The sequence below is a fragment of the Vulpes vulpes genome, chromosome 12, assembly GCF_048418805.1.
Source record: "Vulpes vulpes isolate BD-2025 chromosome 12, VulVul3, whole genome shotgun sequence".
Lineage (NCBI taxonomy): Eukaryota > Metazoa > Chordata > Mammalia > Carnivora > Canidae > Vulpes > Vulpes vulpes.
In genome coordinates, this window is record NC_132791.1 from 174,933,205 (window position 1) to 174,953,048 (window position 19,844).

Here is a 19,844-nt window from a genome sequence, read left to right on the forward strand (position 1 = left end):
GGAGATGTCCACATAAGAGTGGTAGATCTCAAGGCATGCAATTCAGAACGTTTGTCTTTTCGACTTTTGACTTAGGGCTTGTGATCAAAACCAGTGTTTTTCTGCTTTCATCATCTTAAGAGAGAGAACATTGTCTCTCCCAATTGGTGGGCATGTGGGCCTCTTAAATTCCTTTGTTTCAGTTGCTCTGGATGATGACTGCTAAATCTACCAACACCCATGGGTGTCTTGTGCATGTCACAGACACATGTGTTAAATGTCAGAATCATCCCAAATTCTAATTGCTGGCAACACTTCAAGTTTGGGTAAATAGCCATCTAGCCATTTTCAAGTGTTATGGTTTATTATTTAGCAGAGCTGTTGCTCTGCTCTAATAAAATGACCCCAAATAACGGTGGCAGAAAAGTGACAGAATTTTATTCTTCTCTCACATAACAAGACCAAGTGAACAATGCAGGGTGGCAGTTTGCTTTACTCCAGAGTCATTTAGAGATCCAAACTCCTACCACCTTTGGGTCCTGCCATCCCCCTAGGAATTGTCCTCCCTTGTACGGTCAAGGCTGGTTTGCAGATAAATCCATGTTGCAGCTCCTGGAAAGGGGAGAGTCCAAGGAAGCTGGCTTATCTCTTCACTTAGAGATGACCTGCAAGACCAAATTTTACTCACATCCCATTGGCCCAAATTAAGTTCCAGAGACACATTTAACTGCAGGGGATGCTGGGTAATACAGTTTCTTCCTAGGGAGATAGGAGCTTAGCTTCGACTTTACTGCCAGGGAGGAAAAGGTGGATAGATCCTAATGGCCAGCCAGAAGTTTCCAGTCACATGTAACAACAGACAGAAAAAGATATTACCTCTCATGAATAAAATAAATGCCACAGGGTCATTCATATATTCAGCAAATATTTATTAAGTGTGCCAGATACCTTTGTGCCAGATACCTTTCATGTGTAGAACAAATACTGACATGTTGTGGGTGAAATGATGCAACACTATGAACACATTTTTCCACTTTTGAAAGACTTTTTGCTCTTCCAGGTAATACAGGGCAAGTAGGGAAAAAGTCAAGGTTTTTGGTCTTCATATTGCAGAAAAAAGAGCTGCACCTGTCAAATTCCAATAGCTTGCATTGTTGTTGTTCTTCTGGATCAGCACCCATAAAATCCTCTTAGTTATTTGGGTGGTGGTCTCACAAATCACAACTTGCTTGTAGCATGTTTATGAAGTTTCAGGAAATTCTCTTCAGAGGATGAAATTAGGTCATTGAGATTAAACTCCATTTCAAAGATGGGTTTTCTCCCCAAAATAATTAAGGCAAGGAACAGGGCTAGTTTTGCAGTTATTCCCTTGACTTGGTAAGTGACACCATCTTCAGGGCTTGTGTACTCAAAGCAATGAATAACAACATGATGATCACTACGTGTCAGGTAGCTCTGGTGGTAGACATGCGGATGTAGGAAATATTCTAGAGGCACCAAAAACACACTCTTAACTTCATCGGGATTAGGCTGGGCCTGGAAGTTGTGGTCTATAAATCCTACAACCGGGGTTATCAATGTATCTCTCTAAAAGCAGAAAACAAAATACGCAGATTAAGAAAACAGTGCAAAGCAGTCAATTACACAAGGTGGGTAGGGAAGGAGCAAGAATTTGCTCCAGAGGTGAACGTCATATCCCCTTTGAAATGGGCGTAGTCTCGCCGCTACCTGACGCAGTGTCTATGAGACAAGTCTGAAAATGGTATCTTTTGTGAACATACTGGTATAATATTTTGGAAGGGCAATCTGACAATATCATAAAAACATGGTCCCTTAGACCTAGCAACCGCATTTGTGTAAATATATCTGTATGATAAATTTCTACCAGTGAGAAAAGATACAAGACTGAAGCATCATTTGCAATAGTCCCAAACTATAAAGTTATCACTCCTCCACTGATGGACATTCAGGGTCGGTCAGTTATGAGTGTATCTACAGGATACTCTGCGGCCCTCAGAATGCATGGGATAGACACCCTTCCCCATCAGTACAGATAAGGATGTGCCATCTTATTAATAGAAAAGTGACAATATTAACTGTGTCATATACCCAATTATGGGAAACTACATTTATCATTATATATTAACTATTTTACATAACAGATGTTTATATGTGGAGAAGGATTTCTATTTATAACCACAACTGCTTGCAAATGAATGCAGGGTATTGTTAAGTGAAAGACCTGCTGGGAAATCTCCAGGGTGAGGCCTGGGGTTTAGTGTAGGAGCTGCATCATAAGAGAAGATCTGCATAAGCTTGAAATGGAAAGTGAGAAGAATCTGAGTTAGGGGCGGGGTGGGCATTCCAAGAGGAAGTGGCTGGGAAAAGCCAGGGATACCTTGTGAGGCTGGGATAATAGAGCAGGATAAAGAGGTCCATGGAAAATTCTCAGGGGTGTGACAGCTGAAGCATGTTTAAGAGCAGTAATGAGTCAGACCATTAACTGAATTCATGGTGAAAGTCAGTATCTGGACCAGGAGTGTAGACTTTAGCTGTCCTTGGGGTGGGAGATCTGGGATCCTAAGGGGCCCCAAGGCAGAAACAGCATTCTACCAGCAGTGAACAACACATGGCCCTGGGTGAATGCTTGGCCTCTTTGGCCACAGGTTCCCCAGAAGCAGTCTCTGGGAGGTAGGGAAGACTCAGATGAAAGTGATTTCTTAAGGAAGCACTCCCAAGACAAAGCCTGAGGTAGGGAGGAGGCCAGGCGAGGGCGAGGGTGCTGTGGGGCATCCAGGTGTAAAGCACGAGGGTGAGGGTGCTGCAGGGCATCCAGGTGTAAAGCACGGTGCAGAGCTAGGTTGTCATGCCCCTCAGCACAGTCACTGGTGAAGGCCTGCCCAGCCAAGACCATTCTCAGGCCCTCCAGGCTCTCAGTGAGCAAGGAAGGATGGAAAGCTGCAGGTGAGAACTTTCAGAAACACAGAGGGATATGATGGCTTCTGAACAGAACCCGCAGTGTTCGTTCAACGTGCATTTGTGGTTGCTATCACCATGAAGTGACCACAGCTTCTGGGGCCCTGGTCTAATACTCAGCACCCTCTCCCTGCTTCTTCACAACATGTCTGAACTTGAAGAAGCTCTAACAGCAGACTTGAGGCAACCTGCTCAAGGTCACGGCCATGTAAGACTTGGTAGAAACCAGGATTCACCGGCTGCTGCCCACACGCTAGAGTATAGTGCTTAAGTGCTGTGAAGACACAAATGTCGCCATATCTCAGAGATGACACACCAGCCTTGCACATGGCTTACATACTGCAGTGGAGAGTTCTCAGCTGCAGCTCGGATTCAAGCTCTTCCTGAGGGCTGAGCTAGGAGCACAAACTCACCCTTACTGGAAGGGCCAAACTGCTAGGCACAGGTATGGACAAGCAACTTAGCGTGGCAGTGCTGGCCCTTGGACTCGCATGTCTGAGTCTAAGGAAATAACTGGTGTGTGTGGTGGGGGAATCAAAGCCACAAAGGGAGGTAACGTTGTTATACTGAATGTTTCTGCTGGGAAGTCAGGCATGTTCAACACGGCTCTAGCTTAGAAAGTCAGAAAGACTTTGGAAATCTGTGGATGAACCAGAATCTCTGGACACATAGTTCCCAAAACACAGGTGTCTGCCTTAGAAGGAAAAAAGGATGGTGCATGCACAGCAGACATGCTAAGACAAAGGAAAGACTGAATTTTGACCACCTGCTGAGCTGAAATCCCATGGAGACTGTCTCCTGCTGTGGCAGCAGGGATAAGGCATGTTTCCAGGCTCCTGGAAGAAGCCACATGTGCTTAGAAACATTCCCGGGAAAGGAAAGGCACCGAAATGCTTACAGGAGCTGAAGCTGCAGAGGTGGCAAAGTGAAGGAGAATGCATGGAAATGTATGGGTTTGTGGCTTCTAAAGAGAAAAGGGAGAAATGTCTCCCGAAGCTGTTAGAAAGAGAAGCACATACATGTATGGCAGGACACCTTGGGTGGGCTTGGAGGGCCATAGCCTGCCTTGGAGGATTAACGAAGGAGGTGGGAAACAGCCAACAGCACCCCCTCTAGCTCTGACTCCCAAAAACACCTCCAGACATTGCCATGTACCCCGGGGGCAAAATCAGCTCTAAGTAAGAATCACTGAGTTAGATTCTGCTTGTGTTTAATAAATGGTAGTTTTATACTACGTTTAAAAGATTTGCAAGGTCCCAAAGAACAAAACAACCCTCGCCAGCACTTCCAAACACAGGACATCTTTCTTGAAAGCCTTTGTTCGTCCTAATTTCTTGATAATGTGATTGGCATTATTATATCAAGAGGAGGTCATTTTAGAAATCTCTGGCTTTAGGAGCATCTGGCCCACCGAAATCTCCTGAAGACCCAACATTCTCCTGTGAAGACAGTCGTATTCTTACCCCTCATAGGCAGAACTCAGTAGCTCCCAGGAGCCTTGGAAACTGAGTTACTCTCACTTTGGGAACTTTTTTTACCATTAGGGTTCAATCTGTCAATAGAGTTTTAAAATAAATCCCCCCTTTAGGCTGGGGGATTTGTAGACGTTGAGTGGAAGGGGTTCCCATTAGAAAACTTAGTTGCCTAGGAAGTAATTGATACATTTCTTGTCCTAATCCCATGCTTTCCCCTCTCATTTAGGAGGCATTTATTTGAGAGGCCATTAACTTCTTCTGAACAAAATCTCCCTTGAGTGGTGACCTTTCTGTTTTCAAAATGGGCCTGATTAAGATCGATGTCTCAGCATCACTGATCGTCACAAGACTGTACCACCGAGACTTTAAGCCAAATGGAACATAAAGGATGGTCTGACTCACTGTTTTTCTCATTGTTATGCATCAGTGGGACTCTCCTCCTGAAATAAAAATGTACCTGAAAGCCCAATGTATATAAAGCACACAGTTTATACCTACCTTCAATATGGGATTAGAGCACTTCACCTCTGTGGTAGTCTTCTCCCAAACCCATAACCCTAGCTTAACCGAGGAAAATATCAGGTAAATCCAAATGGAGAGGCATTCTACAACATACCTGAGCAGTGCACCTCAGAAGTGTCAAGGTCACGAGAATAAGGAAAGTCTGAGACACTGTCACAGACCAGAGACTAAAGAGCCGTGACAACCAAAAACACTATGGTATCCTAGATGAGATCCAGGACAGAAAAGAGGACATTAGTAGAAAAATTAGTAGAAGGCAAATAAAGTCTGGAGTTTAGGTAATAGCAGTGTATTAACACTGGTTTCTTAGTTGTAACAAACATACACCAGTGATGTAAGATGTTGACAATGGGAGGAACTGGGTGCGGAATACATGAACCCTCCATAGTATTTTTGCAACTTTTCTGTAAATCTGTAACTATGCTAAAAAAAAAAATCTGTAACTATGCTAACATTACAAGTTTATATTAGAAATTTTAAACCAATAAAATAATGCTGTCATCCAAGTACAAATTTACAATATTTACTCCTTCTAAAGTCCATTAATGCAACAGTTGAAAGTTCATGTGCAGTAAGATCTGGGTATATCAGCCCCAGAATTCATTTTACTGCTTTCATGTTTGTTTTTTTATGTATACAATCAAGGAAGTCCTGATTCACACAGAAATGTAGTTACAAATAGTAATAGTTCTTAAACAGCTTGCCTAGTGATCTCAGGGTACTTCTCTATTAATGTGATATGGATAAGCTTGATTCCATGGTATGTATAAAAATATGTATATTTAGGACAAAGGTAAGACACTAGTGGCTTCCAAAAGGCTAAAGTTTGGAACACAGCATGCTCAAGGGCATGATTATTTTTTCAACTGAATTCTCAAAAAAAAATGTATACTGGCAAAAAAAAAAAAAAAAGTGTAAATTGAATGTTAAAGAAAGAATCCTGAAGCACCTGCAGGATTCTAGAGATCCACTTTCAGAGATGGAGTTCGAACCTTTCATTTCTGGATGGGCAAAGAGGGGCTCCAAAGGGAAAGGGGGCTTGCCCAAGGCCACTTGACAGACAAGGGGCAGAGTCTACATGAGAATCTGTCTCTGGGCTCCATCTGTCAAGGGTCATGCTTGCCCATACACGGAATGCTGACAATCATGGATCCACCAGGGGCTCACGACAGTGTAAGCAATCCAGTTCCACTCTACCACTTACATCAAACAGATACGGCACCAGGCAGCAGACAACCTCCACCTGATGAGGATGTAGCCCTACTTCTTCCTGGGCTTCCCGGAGAGCTGTGGCCACATCATCCACATCTGTAGGTTCACACTTGCCTCCGGGGAAACAAACTTCTCCAGGTGACCTTCTTAGCTGGATAGTGAAAGAACAGAGCTGTGATGCAGGATTCCAGTTGACTCATTCAACAAGTATTTACTGACCTATTTTGTGCCAGAGACCACTCCCACACTGGGGGTAATAAGGGGGGGGATAAGAACACCCCCTCCCCAAAAAAGTTTTTACTTGAATCCTTTTTAAAAATGAGCTTTGAGAACTTCCTTCACTTGTAATTTTTTTCTACTTGTCCCTAAAAGATACCAAGCACACGAAACAGATCTATGCTTAATGGGGGGAGGAGGGAGCCAAAAGGAAGTATAATAAAAAGGGCAATGTTATCAATAGACAGCCTTTACTGGGTGCTTACCCTGCTCCAGGCATGCTTCTTCACAAGAAGCTTTTCCACTTAGCCCTTAGAACAGGTCCGTATGCTGTTATTTTTAAAAAGCATTTATTTTTTAATTGAGGTGAAATTTATATAACATAAAATGAACCATGTTTAATTTTTTAGGGAGAGAGAGTGTGAGCAGCAGGGGGACAGGGAGAGCAGAGGGAGAAGGAGAGAATCTTAAGTAGACTCTGCTGAGCTCAAAGCCTGACAAGGGGCTCCATCTCATGACCCTGAGATCACAACTTGAGTCAAAATCAAGAGACAGATGCTTTACTGACTGAGCCACCCAGGTGCCCCTAAAATGAACCATTTTAAAGTGAACCACTCAGTGACATTTAATACATTCATGATGCTGTACGACCACTACCACTGTCTAGTTCCAGAACATTTTCTTCACCCTGTACTTGCTCCCCAACCTCCCGCTTCCTTGCCCCTACCTTCTATCTCTATGGATTTACCTATGCCATGTATATCATGTATTTGTTATCCATCCATCCATCGATGGATATAGAAGCTACTATTATACTATTACCATTTCCTCTTTTGACAAGGGAACAGAAGCTCAAAAGAGTTAAAAACAAAAAACAAAATAAAACAATACCTGACCAGCGTCACACAAGGGTTATATATGTAGTAGAGCCAGAATGTACACCAGTGTTTTAACTCTCCATCCCATGCTCTTAACCAGCATACCACACATGTATTAAGGCCTACTAAAAGGCAGGTAATGTGACCACTTGAGCCATTAGCATTGACACATCGGCACCTCTGTATCTCTGTGCATGCATGCAAGGGAATAGAAGTCTCTTCTCCCTACACTGCCCCTTCCACTCCACTCTTGATTCCATGCCTTCCTGACTTTAGAAGAACTGTGGCTCCATTTGTAGCATCCTCCATCTTTGGGTTGGGTTACAAAAAATATAACCCAACTTTATTGACTTCACTCCTGCCTGGTGCCCACCATCCTTTCTATTGAACTGCCATAAGGCCTCAGGCTCAGCAGGAGTCCAGGTGGGCCTCTTCTCAATGGGATGACACAGGAATAATGTCCCTGTATATCTCCCAAGGTCACAGAGCCAGTCACATAGGCTGATGGCTGAAGTTCATGGCACAGGGTCTGGCCAATGTGATATATTTATTAATGAGACCTTGTAAGGTCAGTTCTTGATGTTCAGAAGCTAAATCAAGAGATCTCACTGGCATTTTTAGCACCAGGGCCAATATATCTATGTAAGAATAAACTAGATGCTGTTATAAATTCTGTAGTGCTCTAGAATTTAAAGTCCCATTTAAGCAAGCTTTTTTAAAAAAAACAAAAGATAACATTTTAAAGTAACTCTCTGCTAGTGTATCAAGAACACTGCAGGAATTGCTACAGGACATAGGAATCACACACATCTTCACGTCAATTACAGTTACGAGAGTTGGTGAAAACAAGGTTGAGGGATATGTTTCTACAATCTCGACTACTGACTACCCAAATGTTTAAGAAACAAACCTACTGTTACATCACCTCTGAAAAAAAGTATTCTATTGTGGTAGCACATGGAGCACCAGAGCATTCGTGGCAGAAGGCACCTACGGGGAGTCACCAGGCTCGACAGAAATACAGACCTGATGGGATGGCTATTTCAAACACTATTAAGAAAATGCTATGCTGTTTTGAAGAAAATAGACACATTCATAAAAATCATTATTCATAACTGTCAGTGCCAAAAAGGGCCCCAATTACAGACGTTTTTAATCTTTCTTTTTAACGGCATAAAAATTTTTATTAAATAAAACCTTTATGGAAATCTATTTAGAAGCCAGTAAGGTTGTAGGCTAATTTCCCAAAACTTTAGTCTATGTTTTGTTCTTGCATTTTCTTTTGCCTGTTTCAAGCCCTAGCAAGCTGGGGGGAGAGGGAGGAAAGGAAAGACAAGTAGAATGGTGGAGAGGAGGGGAGGAGAGAGGAGGGGAAGGGAGGGGAGGGGAGAGGAAAGGAGGGGAAGGGAGGGTAGGGTAGGGTAGGGTAGGGGAGAGGAGAGGAGAGGAGAGGAGAGGAGAGGAGAGGAGAGGAGAGGAGAGGAGGATTCTTTACCCTCATAACATTAGGCACTGTTTTCAATCCCATTTTAGGAATGAGAAAACAGAGACTCATAGAGATTAAAAACTTTGTTCTAGGTTCCAGAGCTGGTAGGAGAGCCCATGCTAAAGCAGGAGGGATTGGGGACAGGTACCCCTTCCCTTTCTCTACTTGTGCTACTCCAGGGAGCTGTGCAGCTCCAGTAAAGCCTGGGAGGGAATTTCTTGCCCCTAGAATGAGACAGGGGTAGAATCAGATCTAATTAGATTTAAATACTTTTAATTAATTAATTAAAAAAATTTTTTTAAATACTTTTTTTTTAAACGTGATCTTTGCACACCAGAGTTTATGGTGTAAGATGATTCTCACATAATAATCAACAGGCAAAGCTCTCTGGATGAAGCAGTAACCTGAGATCCATTTTGGTCTTGCCTCAATTGTCTACATTATTATTTGTCTGATGGTTCGAAAAATATATTGAAGTGCTTCTCCTCTGCATTTTGGCAAAACTGAGAACAGACCCAGGTCCCCTGGCTCCCAGCTAGGTATCTTCTGTTGGAATCTGGACTTTCTTACCACCTGTGTTTATGTGATTGTTACCTGACCCAGACCCAAAAGAATCCACACAAGTCTGATCTCAAACCCACAAAACTTCAGCTGATTCCTCAGCTTTCTTTCCCCCCCTGAGAGAATACTATTCATTGTTCTGCTTTGAAGCCATGCTGTATGGCTCAGTTTCATTTTTTGTACTTGGATAGCTTTGAAGTTACTGCTTCCCCAACTTTTCCTCAGAAGCACCCCAACAGCAAAGGAGAATGACTATATCCAGGGGTGTACCCAGGGAAGCTCCATTCCCAGCCCAACATTTCTTTAAAGTTAGAATAGTTTATCTGAAAACCTCAGGCCATGTCTGCCAACAGCAATAGTGATGGCAGCTGAAGCTTACAGCATCCTTGCCATGTGCTGGGGCCAGTTTAGTTGCTTTGCATTTGTTTCCCTGGAAAAATCCTCATAGTAGCCTTATGAAGCAAGTGCTAGTGTTTTGTCTGCATTTTGCAGGTAAGGAGACTGCAGCACAGAGAGGGCAAGTAATTAGAACAAAATCACAGAGCTGGCAAGGAGTGAGCCTGCATTCAAACACAGGCAGCCAGCTTCAGGGCCTAGGCTGTTAATTTCTGTGCTCTAGAATTTTCATATTATAACCCGGGTGGGAGTCTAAAACAGTGGCTGTTGGAGGCAGCAGTTGTACCCATCCCCCACCCCTGCCAGGACAGGGATGTCTGGAGACCCCATGGTTGTCACAAAGGGGGTGTTTGTGTGTTTGTGTGTGTGTATTACTGGCACCTAGTGAGTAAAGCCCAGGGTGATGCTAAACATCTCATTATGCACAGAATAGCTCACACAACAAAAAAAATTATCCAGCCCAAATGCCAATAGCACCAAGATTAAGAGACCCTGGTCTAAAAGTATTTCAAATTACTTGCTAGCTAAATTACTTATTTTTTAAAAAAAACTTCTCCAAAAAATGCCTTGTTATCCTGTGGCTTCTTGTACCCCTGAACATCACAATCTTGAAAGTCCATTTGAGAATGCATGGTCTCAAAATGTGTGCAAGTGACAAACTGTTGTGGGGTTTTCAAATGTCCTGGAACTTGAATGGCAGGAATCTTTTTGTCACCTACCTTCTCTGACCGGAGGGTGAACAACAGGTAGAGTTTTCCTTCTTTTACCAACAATGGTAAAAGGACAGAAAATTTGTTAGACGACAAGTGAGAATATTTGGTCCCAACATCATGCTTTTTTAAGCGAGCCTTAGCTTCATCTATCAAACTGTGTCTAAAATGGAAACAAACCAAATATTTTAGTAACCAGAGTTATGATAAAAAGCTCCTAGTCCTATGTTTCTGTTTCGCTGTGTATCTTGGAGCTTACCATTTCTGACTCTCATTGTATTTTCCAGGAACACAGCAGAAATAACACACAAATCACATGACTGTTGGCAAGATAAAATGAGCAAAAAAACAAAACAAAACAAAACAAAAACTAAGAATACAGTTTAGTACACAAGTTCACTTTGAAACTTAAATAGAAATTATGGTAAAATATTCTTTCAACAATGCCCTAGTTAAATGTTGAATTCTTAATTATATTCCAGTAAGGCAGTGTTGGTAAACAAGTCATTGTAAGGTTAGACAACTGTCAGGTTAAGGACTTTCTCTTATATTATCAAACCCTTTCGTTTTCAATTGCCTGGTAACAGTGGTTCCCAAACTTTAGTGGCAACAGATTCACCCAGAGGGCTGGGCCCCGCCCCCCCCAAAACTGTGACTCAGGAAGTTTGGGGTGGGGCCTGGAAGTTAGCATCAAACTCCCAAGCAATAGTGATGCTGATCCTGTGGACCAGGGTAACCCACTTGGAGGACAATGTGCAAAGTATCTGGATTTATAACAAACACACTGGGTGCCCTGAGTTCATGACCCTGAATGTTTTGGTCCTTTCGACTGGTGTCTTTTGTGGCTGGTTTGTGTAGCAGTTTAAATAGCGTCTCCCAAAATTCATGTCACCCAGAAGGCTCAGAATGTGACTTTATTTGGAAATAGTATCTTTGCAGATGTAGTTATGGATCTTGAGATGAAATCATCCTGGATTTAGGGTGGGCTCTAAGTCCAGTGATCAGCGACCTTGTATAAAGGAGAGGTCATAGACACACACATAGGGAAGAGGGCAAGGTGAAGACACAGAGACTGGAGTGATGTTGCCACAAGCTCAGGAACGTTAAGATCCATCAGAAGTTGCAAGAGGCAGGAAATTTTGGATGTCCAGCCTTCAGAACATTGGGAGATAAATTTCCGTTGTTTTAAGCCATCAGGTTTTGGTAGTTTGTTATGCCAGGCCTAGAAACTAACCGTTTGGTTTTAATTTTCCGCTGGGAAAGGCATCGTGGGCAAAATGAGATACGTAAGTCAAGGCAGTTGTGGTTTTCAAGTGTTGAGGGATGACCTCCCCAAGCCTTGCTTTCCGCATCTGTGACATGCTTGAAGGTGTCTGTGAGCCCGGAGTGACACCATCGGTGTCAGCATACGGTGGCTGGCACCGGCCAGCGCCCAGTGCAGCGGCAACTACTGCCCTAAATGTCTCCAGCATCAGGTGGCCCTGGAGGGCGTTCTGGAGCGAGCGCATCCCAGGCACGCACCGGGCCAACCTCGGCTTTTAAGAGGCTGTCCCAGAACCAACCAGTGGGGCCAGCACTGGCGAATGTGTCTGTCCACATTTGGGGCTGGTCCCTGGAGTAACCCCCACACTACACCCCAGCAGCAGGCGCCTGCATGCGCTCCTCGGGTGCACTTTCCGCGCTTCTCTTCCAGCCTCGCAACGGGCCCGCGAGATGAGGCCTGCTCGGGGCTCAGGCGGGTCAGGTTCCGCAACCGAGACCCAGGGTCACCTCCGGGGCCCCGAACCCTGAGCTGCCGGGCGCGCTCGTGCTTCCCGGCGTCAAGGTCCGCACAGCCCTGGGACGGAGGGGGCAGGCATCTGGGCAGGCGCAGCGCTCTGCCCGTGGGAGTGGGCCCGCGGCCCGAAGCCCGCCCGCCTCGCGGGGAGGTGCAAAGGCGCCAGGGCCCAGCCGGCCAGGTAGGCGGGCGCTCCGGCCGGGCTCCGCGGGGCAGGTGCGCTCGGCAGGAAGCCCCGCAGGGAGGCCCGCACGGCGCTCCGGGGCTCCGGGTGCCCAGGGCGGGGGAGGATTTACCTGGCCGGCTCCGGGGACCGACTAGGTCCCGACATCCCGCAGGCAAAAGTTTGTTTTCTGATGGAGACGCCTCGGAAGCGCTCAGCCGGTGGGCATGCGCAGAGCAGCCGCGGCCTGGGGCGTGGGCGGGCGAGGGGGCGGGGCCTGCGGCCGTGGGCGGGGCGGGGCGGGGCGGCGGGGCGTGGGCGGGGCCTGCGGCCGCGGGGCGAGGGAGTGGGCGGGGCCTGGGGGCGCGGGGCGGGGCTTAGGGCCAGGCCCTTCGCGGTTTTGCAAAGCGGTTTCTGCCCGGCTTCTTCAGGAGGGAAAAGCATCTGAAGAATTCTGAGGTTGGTCCTTGTACAAAAAAGCAAAACAAAACAAAACAAAAAAAAAAAAAAGGGAAGAGGAAAGAACGTACAAATGCAGTGCTGGTGAGTTCAGAGCATTTGACACCTGCATTCACTGTTGCGGGGAGGTTAAGTTGGCTCAAGTTTTCTGAGCAGCCGTCTGCGCATGTTTACTATGTGCTAGCAGGGCGCAGATCCCACCTAGCAAAAAGACACGCGGAGCCTACAGGCAAGTGGGGGAGAGAGAGGGAGGGAGACATGGATGAAACAAGTGCATAGATAAAGCAGAGGCCTTTAGTCCTTGACGAATATATGAGGGAGAAACAGGGAGAAACGTGGGTGAACCAAGTCAGAGAAGGCTTACCAGAGACCACGGAAATGGGGAGGAAAGCAGCTGTGCTCAGGCTCCGACGGGAGCTTCTCCCTCTGCCTATGTCTCCGCCTCTCTCTGTGTGTCTCTCACGAACACATAAAATCTGAAAGAAGAAAGAGAAGGAAGGAAGGGAGGAGAAAGCAGGTGTGCGTGTGCTCTAGGTGTGGTCCTCAGAGCATGAGCATCATGTGGTGCTGTTAAAAGTGTAGATTCTGGGGCTCACCCCAGAGCTGTTGAGTCAGAAACTGGGGATAGGGCCCAGCAATCTGTGCTGTAAGGGAGTGTGATCATTGGGGAGCTACTCTAAGGCATGTGTGCAAAATAAATAAAGGAAAGAGACAGAGGAGTTACAGGAAGAAGAATAAGTTTGTGTGAAGACCGCAGAAGTGGCTGGAGGAGAGGCAGTTGGAGGGGAGCCTGGTTTGAGCTGATACTTGTAAGACCCCAGACTTCAAAGACTGAAAGCCAGGTTGACTTCTCCATGGGGCACAGGCTCAGGAGGAGGTACAATGCCTGGGGTCCACAGTAACTTGGGGCTTCACAAAAATGTTCCAACTTATATTCTTTTAAAAATCAAAAGAAGGAACCCCTGGGTGCTCTGTGGTTGAGCGTCTGCCTTTGGCTCAGGTCGTGATCCCGGAGTACTGGGATCGAGTCCCACATCAGGCTCCCTGCATAGAGCCTGCTTCTCCCTCTGCCCATGTCTCTGCCTCTCTCTGTGTGTCTCTGCCTCTCTCTCTCTGTGTCTCTCATGAATAAATAAAAATCTTTTAAAAAATTTAAAAAAAAATAAAAAGAAGAGGGGCACCTGTGTGGCTTAGTCAGTTAAGCATCTGCCTTCAACTCAGACTAAGGTCATAATCCCAGGGTCCTGGGATCTGTGGCATGGGGCTCCCTGCTCAGCGAGGAGTCTGCTTCTCCCTCTCCCCTGCCCCTACCTCCCCCCTGGTGCTCTCTCTCTCAAATGAATAAATAATCTTTAAAATCAGAAGAAGAAAATGAATATAATAATAGGCAACATGAAATAATGAATCCAGCCTGAGTTATACCCTTCTTTATATGAATACAGTCATAAAATAGAATTATTTTATTATTTTATGGAGGAAGGGGTCCATAAAAACCTAGTTGCCTGATCTCCATGAAAGTCACACTGTGGCGCTCAATCATGGGACAGCTGAGCTACGGTTCCTAAGACCTTTAAAACTACTCAGGTCTCAGATGTTCACCTGGCCAGTCCTTGGCAAGGCTGGGAGAACCCAAACTAAAAGCTTGATGACATCCAAATAACAACGTTCATGGCACTTTCACCTACATTAGCAAACTTAATTTGAGCAACTGCACAAAGTAGAGTTATTTCTCTAGAGCTATTACTATCCTCACTTTCCAGATTAGGAAATAACTACGTGTCTTGTGTTATGTCACACCACTAGGGTTGAAGATTAGCTGGTTCTGACCTCTGTGTTCATTTATTTTGACATCACTTCTCAGAGGCAACTGACCTTTGAATTATGTGAGTCTGATGATGAATAGGAGATAAATCAAGCCCCTCATCCAATATCCATTGTGTAGCAACTGCGTACTAGCCATGTCTAAGATGGGGCCCCTTGATGTCTAAGGGTTCCTGGTCTATTGGGGGTGATAATAAACATGATCCTCAGCTCTCATAATGCACAGTGTGTTCTCAGCTCTATATGAAAATAGATAGGAGAGTGATTCAGAGGATTAAGTTGAAGGCTGAAAAATCATTGAGGATTTTATTTGCTCTTCTTTTAGATATCTTTTGATTGGATCATTGTGAAGATGAGCACGCTGGAGTGCCTTGCTCATGGTCACACAGAAGGTAAATGGAAGAGCCAAGTTTTGATCTCATCCACTGAGCTACAGCTCTGGCACTCTAGTGGCATTTGAGAGATACGTGGGATTTCAAAAGGCCAAGGTGGGAAGTCGACATTCTGGGCAGAGGGAACAGCAGAAGCCAAGCTTGGGTGAAGAGTCTTGTTCAGACGGAGAGGCAGTATAGCACAGTTGGAGCGAAAAGGGACATTTTGCAGAGTGTAGCTCTGGGAAGACATAAAAAGGTTTGGAAGCCAAAGCAAAATGGAAGTTGAACTTCTTCCTAAAGGGAGAGGAATAACAGGTCAGGGTTTCCAAGAAGATCTCTGTGGAAGCAAGATGGGAATGGAATGAAAGTGGGGAGACACCGGAGGTGATCAGAGGGCTCTTCCAAAAGTCTGGGCCCTAGGAGCAGAAAAAGATGCTTTAAACCTTCAGAAAAATTCACATACTTCCAACATCAGAAAGTCAGAAGGTAACAGGAGTTTGGGTTGCTTTAATGTATAACACGGCATCCCGAGGTGCACCAAGGCTATATGCACAGCATCTTCTTTCAAGATCAGAAATACTGTTGTAAAAAACTCAGTTCTTATGGCTTTTGTAAGGCTGGAAGCCATAGCACAGAGAGCATCACAAGGTGAAATGTATCATAATAAGATTATATATGTATGAGGTGTGTGCATATATCTGCACCTGTGAAACAAAACAGGCTTCAAGGTTAAACTGGCAATGTCTTTTAGGGGAAGTGACTTGTCTCTGTAGTTTTTGCACACAGACTTGTTGGTAGTAACATAATTCTGGAAAACATGTTAAAGAGAAGCAAAGCTGTGACAAGGTTCAGGCCAGCCTGCAAAGCTAACACCTCACTGGTGCAGTTTCGTTAAAGAAGCACATCCCAGGGGGCAGGAGGGGCCTTATCTGAAGTCTACTCACCTGGAAACTTTATTTGAGCAGCACCTCATGGCCAACTGGGGTGGTACAGAGATAAGAAAATACCAGTCAGCCTTCAGGAACAAAGAACATCTGGGGAAAAGACCTATAACAAACAATTAGCCTTAATGCCAGATTAGTGCTTTAATTGTGGAGAAAGGGCTAACTGCTCTGGGGAGCGAGAACCAGCAGCAAATGATGACTTCTCTCTTGGCATAGGCCCTGGGGCCTAGATAGGCTGCGGAGAGCAGGTGAGACACTAGGGAACACATAGCACTGGGCATTATTTTCCTAGGAAATCCAAGTTTCCTCCACTCCCTCAGTTTGCAGGAGGATCTCTAAACTCTTGGAGGGAAGTCATAGGGGAGGGCTTTATTTTTTTATTTTTTTTAAGAAGATTTTATTTATTTATTCATGATAGAGAGAGAGGCAGAGACACAGGAGGAGGGGGAAGCAGGCTCCATGCTGGGAGCCTGATGCAGGACCAGGATCGCACTCTGGGCCAAAGGCAGGTGCTAAACCACTGAGCCACCCAGGGATCCCCAGGAGAGGGCTTTAGATTAAGTCTCATAGACACATCAGAGTGTACTGGCTACCACTGCTGGGTGGAGCATTTGCCAAGCAGACGCATGCTTCCCCCTCTCACCCTGCAAGCTCACAGCCCCATCCTCCATCAACTCTCCCTCACCCCCAAATCAGATGAGGTTAAGGAGCCATAGCCTTCCCCTCTTTTAAGGAGAGGGAGTTCTTTGAGGACTAGGTTTATTTATTTATTTATTCTTAAGATTTTATTTCTTTATTCATGAGAGACCCACAAAGAGAGGCAGAGGCATAGGCAGAAGGAGAAGCAGGTTCCCTGTGGGAACTCCGACATGGGACTCGATCCCAGGACCCCAAGATCATGACCCGAGCTAAAGGCAGACGCTCAACCACTGAGCCACCCAGGTGTCCCAAGGACTAGGTTTAAAGACGAATTTCTCTATGGGTCAGGGGTCCTCGGCATCAAAGTCCTCTGGGGGCAAGGATGCTGTATGGACACCTCAGTGTCCCCAAATCCCACCCCACAGGTCCTTCTCTCAGGGTAAAACTCGCCAAGGATCATGCATTTCTGAGCAAGCGTTGAGGTGAATTGGCTATAAAGAGATTCCTACATGATGCAGTCCTTGCCTTTTTTTTTTTTTTTCTATTTTTCTTTTTAAGACCCATTGAAAAAAAAAGAGTTTATGAGTTTGGTTCAGTACATTCCCTGGTCAAGTGCCCATTCTTGGCTAGGCATGGAGTTGGATGTTAGAGATACAGAGATACATAGCAGTTGGTCTTTGCTCTTGAGGGTTTGGTGTCAAATATGGTAGTGAGTAGCTTTAGTTTGCACAAGAATCTCCTGGGGCTGATTAAACATGTATGTTCTTGAGCTGAGGCCTCAGGGATACTGACTCAGGGCCCAAGCATCTGCATTTGTGTCATAACCTTTGGGTAATTGTGATATAAGTATATGCTTTGAAAGGGGGAGAAGTGGAATTTAAATCTGAAAAAAATAAAATAAAATAAAATAAATAACAAAATAAAACAAAATAGTGGAAATCAGCCTGGCCCAGAAGTCTGGGTAGGCACCTGAGCCAAAAAGTCAGTGACCTGAGGCAGCCCTGGATTTCTGGCAGCAGGTGTAGGCTAGGAATTAAAGGTTAGGTAGGGATTACAGGGAAATGCTTTTAGAACTGTCCTAGATTACAAAAACATAAATTGCTGAGGATTTATTTCCAGGCACTGCAAATGTGATTTTTCAAAGTAATTCATGGTGTTTTCATCCACGTTTAATTTTCATTGTGAAACAATAAAACAGATATATGCTTGCATATTAAGATGTCTTAAAATCTCTGTGTTTCCGTGAGCCAGGCTGGCAAAAAACACAAAACTGATGGGCGTGCATAATTCGTCTATTTTATATCATTGTTGGTTCTCATTTCTGTGCCCCTCTAGAAATGAGATAAAGATTAGTTATGTTTGATTCCTTTACTGTCATGTTTCTTTGTGTAATGGAACCATCAAGTAGGTTTAATTACCAGTAACAAGTGTGCTGGGAAATCTGTAATCTAAATGAACGCTCGGCCTAGGATGCATGTAATGGCGTGACTGTGCCCCACAATGAGGAGCCGTCTGGTCCCAATTAGCTTGTGAATTAGTTGTGAAATTGGTTTAAGATCTTTCCAGTGCATGTAGGAAGCTCAGTGTCTGCAGAAGAAGACAGCCTCTACTCCACAGGGAATTCACCCTGTGTCCTCACCTTGGCCTGGGCCACCCAGAACTCACAATGCAACCCTGGTTAAATTCTCTTGCCTTTACAGGTGGGTGGGGGAGGCAGAAACTCATATCCCTCCCCAAATCCAGACTCTACCACTCACCTATCTTGATGCCTTATTCAACCCATTCTTGACACTTCAGCAGAAACCATGCTACCTGTGCTCTGCCCGTAGGAGTGACACTCTGCATGCAACCTCTCCTGATATAACTGGCATAATAAACACTGCGGTGGGCAGAGAGACAGATGGACAAGTCTTTTGAGAAGATGCTACCAATTTGCTGCTAGCCTCTGGTTTCATGTTTGTCCCATGGCTGGTGTCCTTTTCTTTTTTTTTTTAAGACTTTATTTATTTGAGATAGAGTGAGAGAGACAGCACAGTGGGGTTGGGGAAATGGGAGAGGGAGAAGCAGATTCCCTGCTGAGCAGGGACCACCCCACACCCCAATGCAGGGATCATGACCCTGGGATCATGGCCTGAGCCAAAGGCCATTTAACTAACTGAGCCACCCAGATGTTGTCTTAAAATGGCTGCATAATAGTGTTGTCAGGGAAGAAGGGTACTGGTCATTGCTTGAGGTCTTCAGTGGAAGCCAGAAAAGGACACAGGCTGTTCTGGAGCAATTTCAAGGATCTGGTGGTGGAGGGTTATGCTTCTAGCAGTGCTGTATGTAAACTTTCTGTAATGAGGGAAAGAATCTCTATGTTCTCTAATGCAGTGGCCACCAACCAGGTGTGCACTTGATTACTTGGTGTGCCTGAAGAACTAAACATTTTAAATTTTATTTATTTTCAGGTAATTTAAATAGCCACAGGTGTCTAGTGGTCACCATATTAGCACAGTCTGATGGTTGTAGTTTCTGAGTTTCCAACCATCTTGCAACCTTTTTGGAAATATCAGCTCGAGGACCTAACTTCTAGTTAAACATGTGCTTTGGAGAAAATTCTTGCAGGTTTCTTCCCAGGGTATTTTTGGGAGATGGAACCTAGAAGCACTCATCCTTATTAATTCCCTTCTTTTACAACAGCAACAAAAAATGTGAGCTCACATTCCCTCTGGCAGACACCTACTCTTGTCCTCCCTCCTATCACATCAGTGAGGATTTGTATCAGGCCTCTAGATTTACCCAAGACAATAAGCTGTTAGCAACGAAAGTGCTTATTTGCTCATGCCTACTACATGGCATGAGCTGTGTTATCATGTGTTGAACACAATGATCAAAAGTCATGCTCACACTTGTCGAAGTGTTGATATTCTAGAAAGGGAAATTTTGTGTTTCCCAAAGTGGGATCCAAGCAAATGCAGGCCTGTGAAGTGCTCTGTGGGACAGACTGTGGTCAAATACATTTGGGAAAAGCTGCATTTGATGCCTCCTCTTGCAGATTTATGATCTATATTAACATGGCAAAGTTTCCAAGAAGTAAAGCTGTAAAGAAGTCTCCTTTATTTTGTTTATGGCAGCTTTTCTTGATGTATTTGGCCATGGAGTTCTTTTTACTCCCATAATACCCACTAGCATTGATCTGAACTAGTGTTTTGTTGAAGGCACTTTGGGCGGTGTCGAATTAGAGCGATGAGTAGGGTTTAGGGGCAGGAGGCAC

At 44.9% G+C, this 19,844-nt stretch overlaps 1 protein-coding gene and 1 long non-coding RNA gene across 2 annotated transcripts in view; one reads left to right on the forward strand and one right to left on the reverse strand.

Annotated features, from left to right (window-relative positions):
• Positions 1-891: 891 nt before the first annotated feature.
• Positions 892-12,572, reverse strand: NUDT7 (nudix hydrolase 7). The gene is made up of 4 exons (XM_026012497.2): positions 12,485-12,572; positions 10,421-10,574; positions 6,157-6,315; positions 892-1,566 (listed from the first exon to the last, which is right to left on the reverse strand). The coding sequence occupies exons 1-4, from the start codon at positions 12,517-12,519 to the stop codon at positions 1,198-1,200; spliced, it is 717 nt and encodes a 238-aa protein (XP_025868282.1). The 5' UTR covers positions 12,520-12,572; the 3' UTR covers positions 892-1,197.
• Positions 12,573-12,747: 175 nt separating this feature from the next.
• Positions 12,748-19,844, forward strand: part of LOC112930128 (uncharacterized) — a 37,564-nt gene continuing 30,467 nt past the window's right edge. The window contains exons 1-2 of the long non-coding RNA XR_003237056.2: positions 12,748-12,894; positions 14,957-15,023. This is a non-coding gene — a long non-coding RNA (uncharacterized lncRNA). The remainder of the gene's footprint in view (positions 12,895-14,956; positions 15,024-19,844) is intronic.

What these genes read in the sequence shown, in the direction of transcription:
- NUDT7 (XM_026012497.2), bottom strand. Translation starts at nt 12,519, where the DNA reads ATGTCGGGACCTAGTCGGTCCCCGGAGCCGGCCAG. An exon ending in TCACCCTCCGGTCAGAGAAG is followed by an intron (nt 6,316 to 10,420) that starts GTAGGTGACAAA and finishes TTCACTATCCAG; the next exon opens with CTAAGAAGGTCACCTGGAGA. An exon ending in TGGTGCCGTATCTGTTTGAT is followed by an intron (nt 1,567 to 6,156) that starts GTAAGTGGTAGA and finishes TTCTGCTTTTAG; the next exon opens with AGAGATACATTGATAACCCC.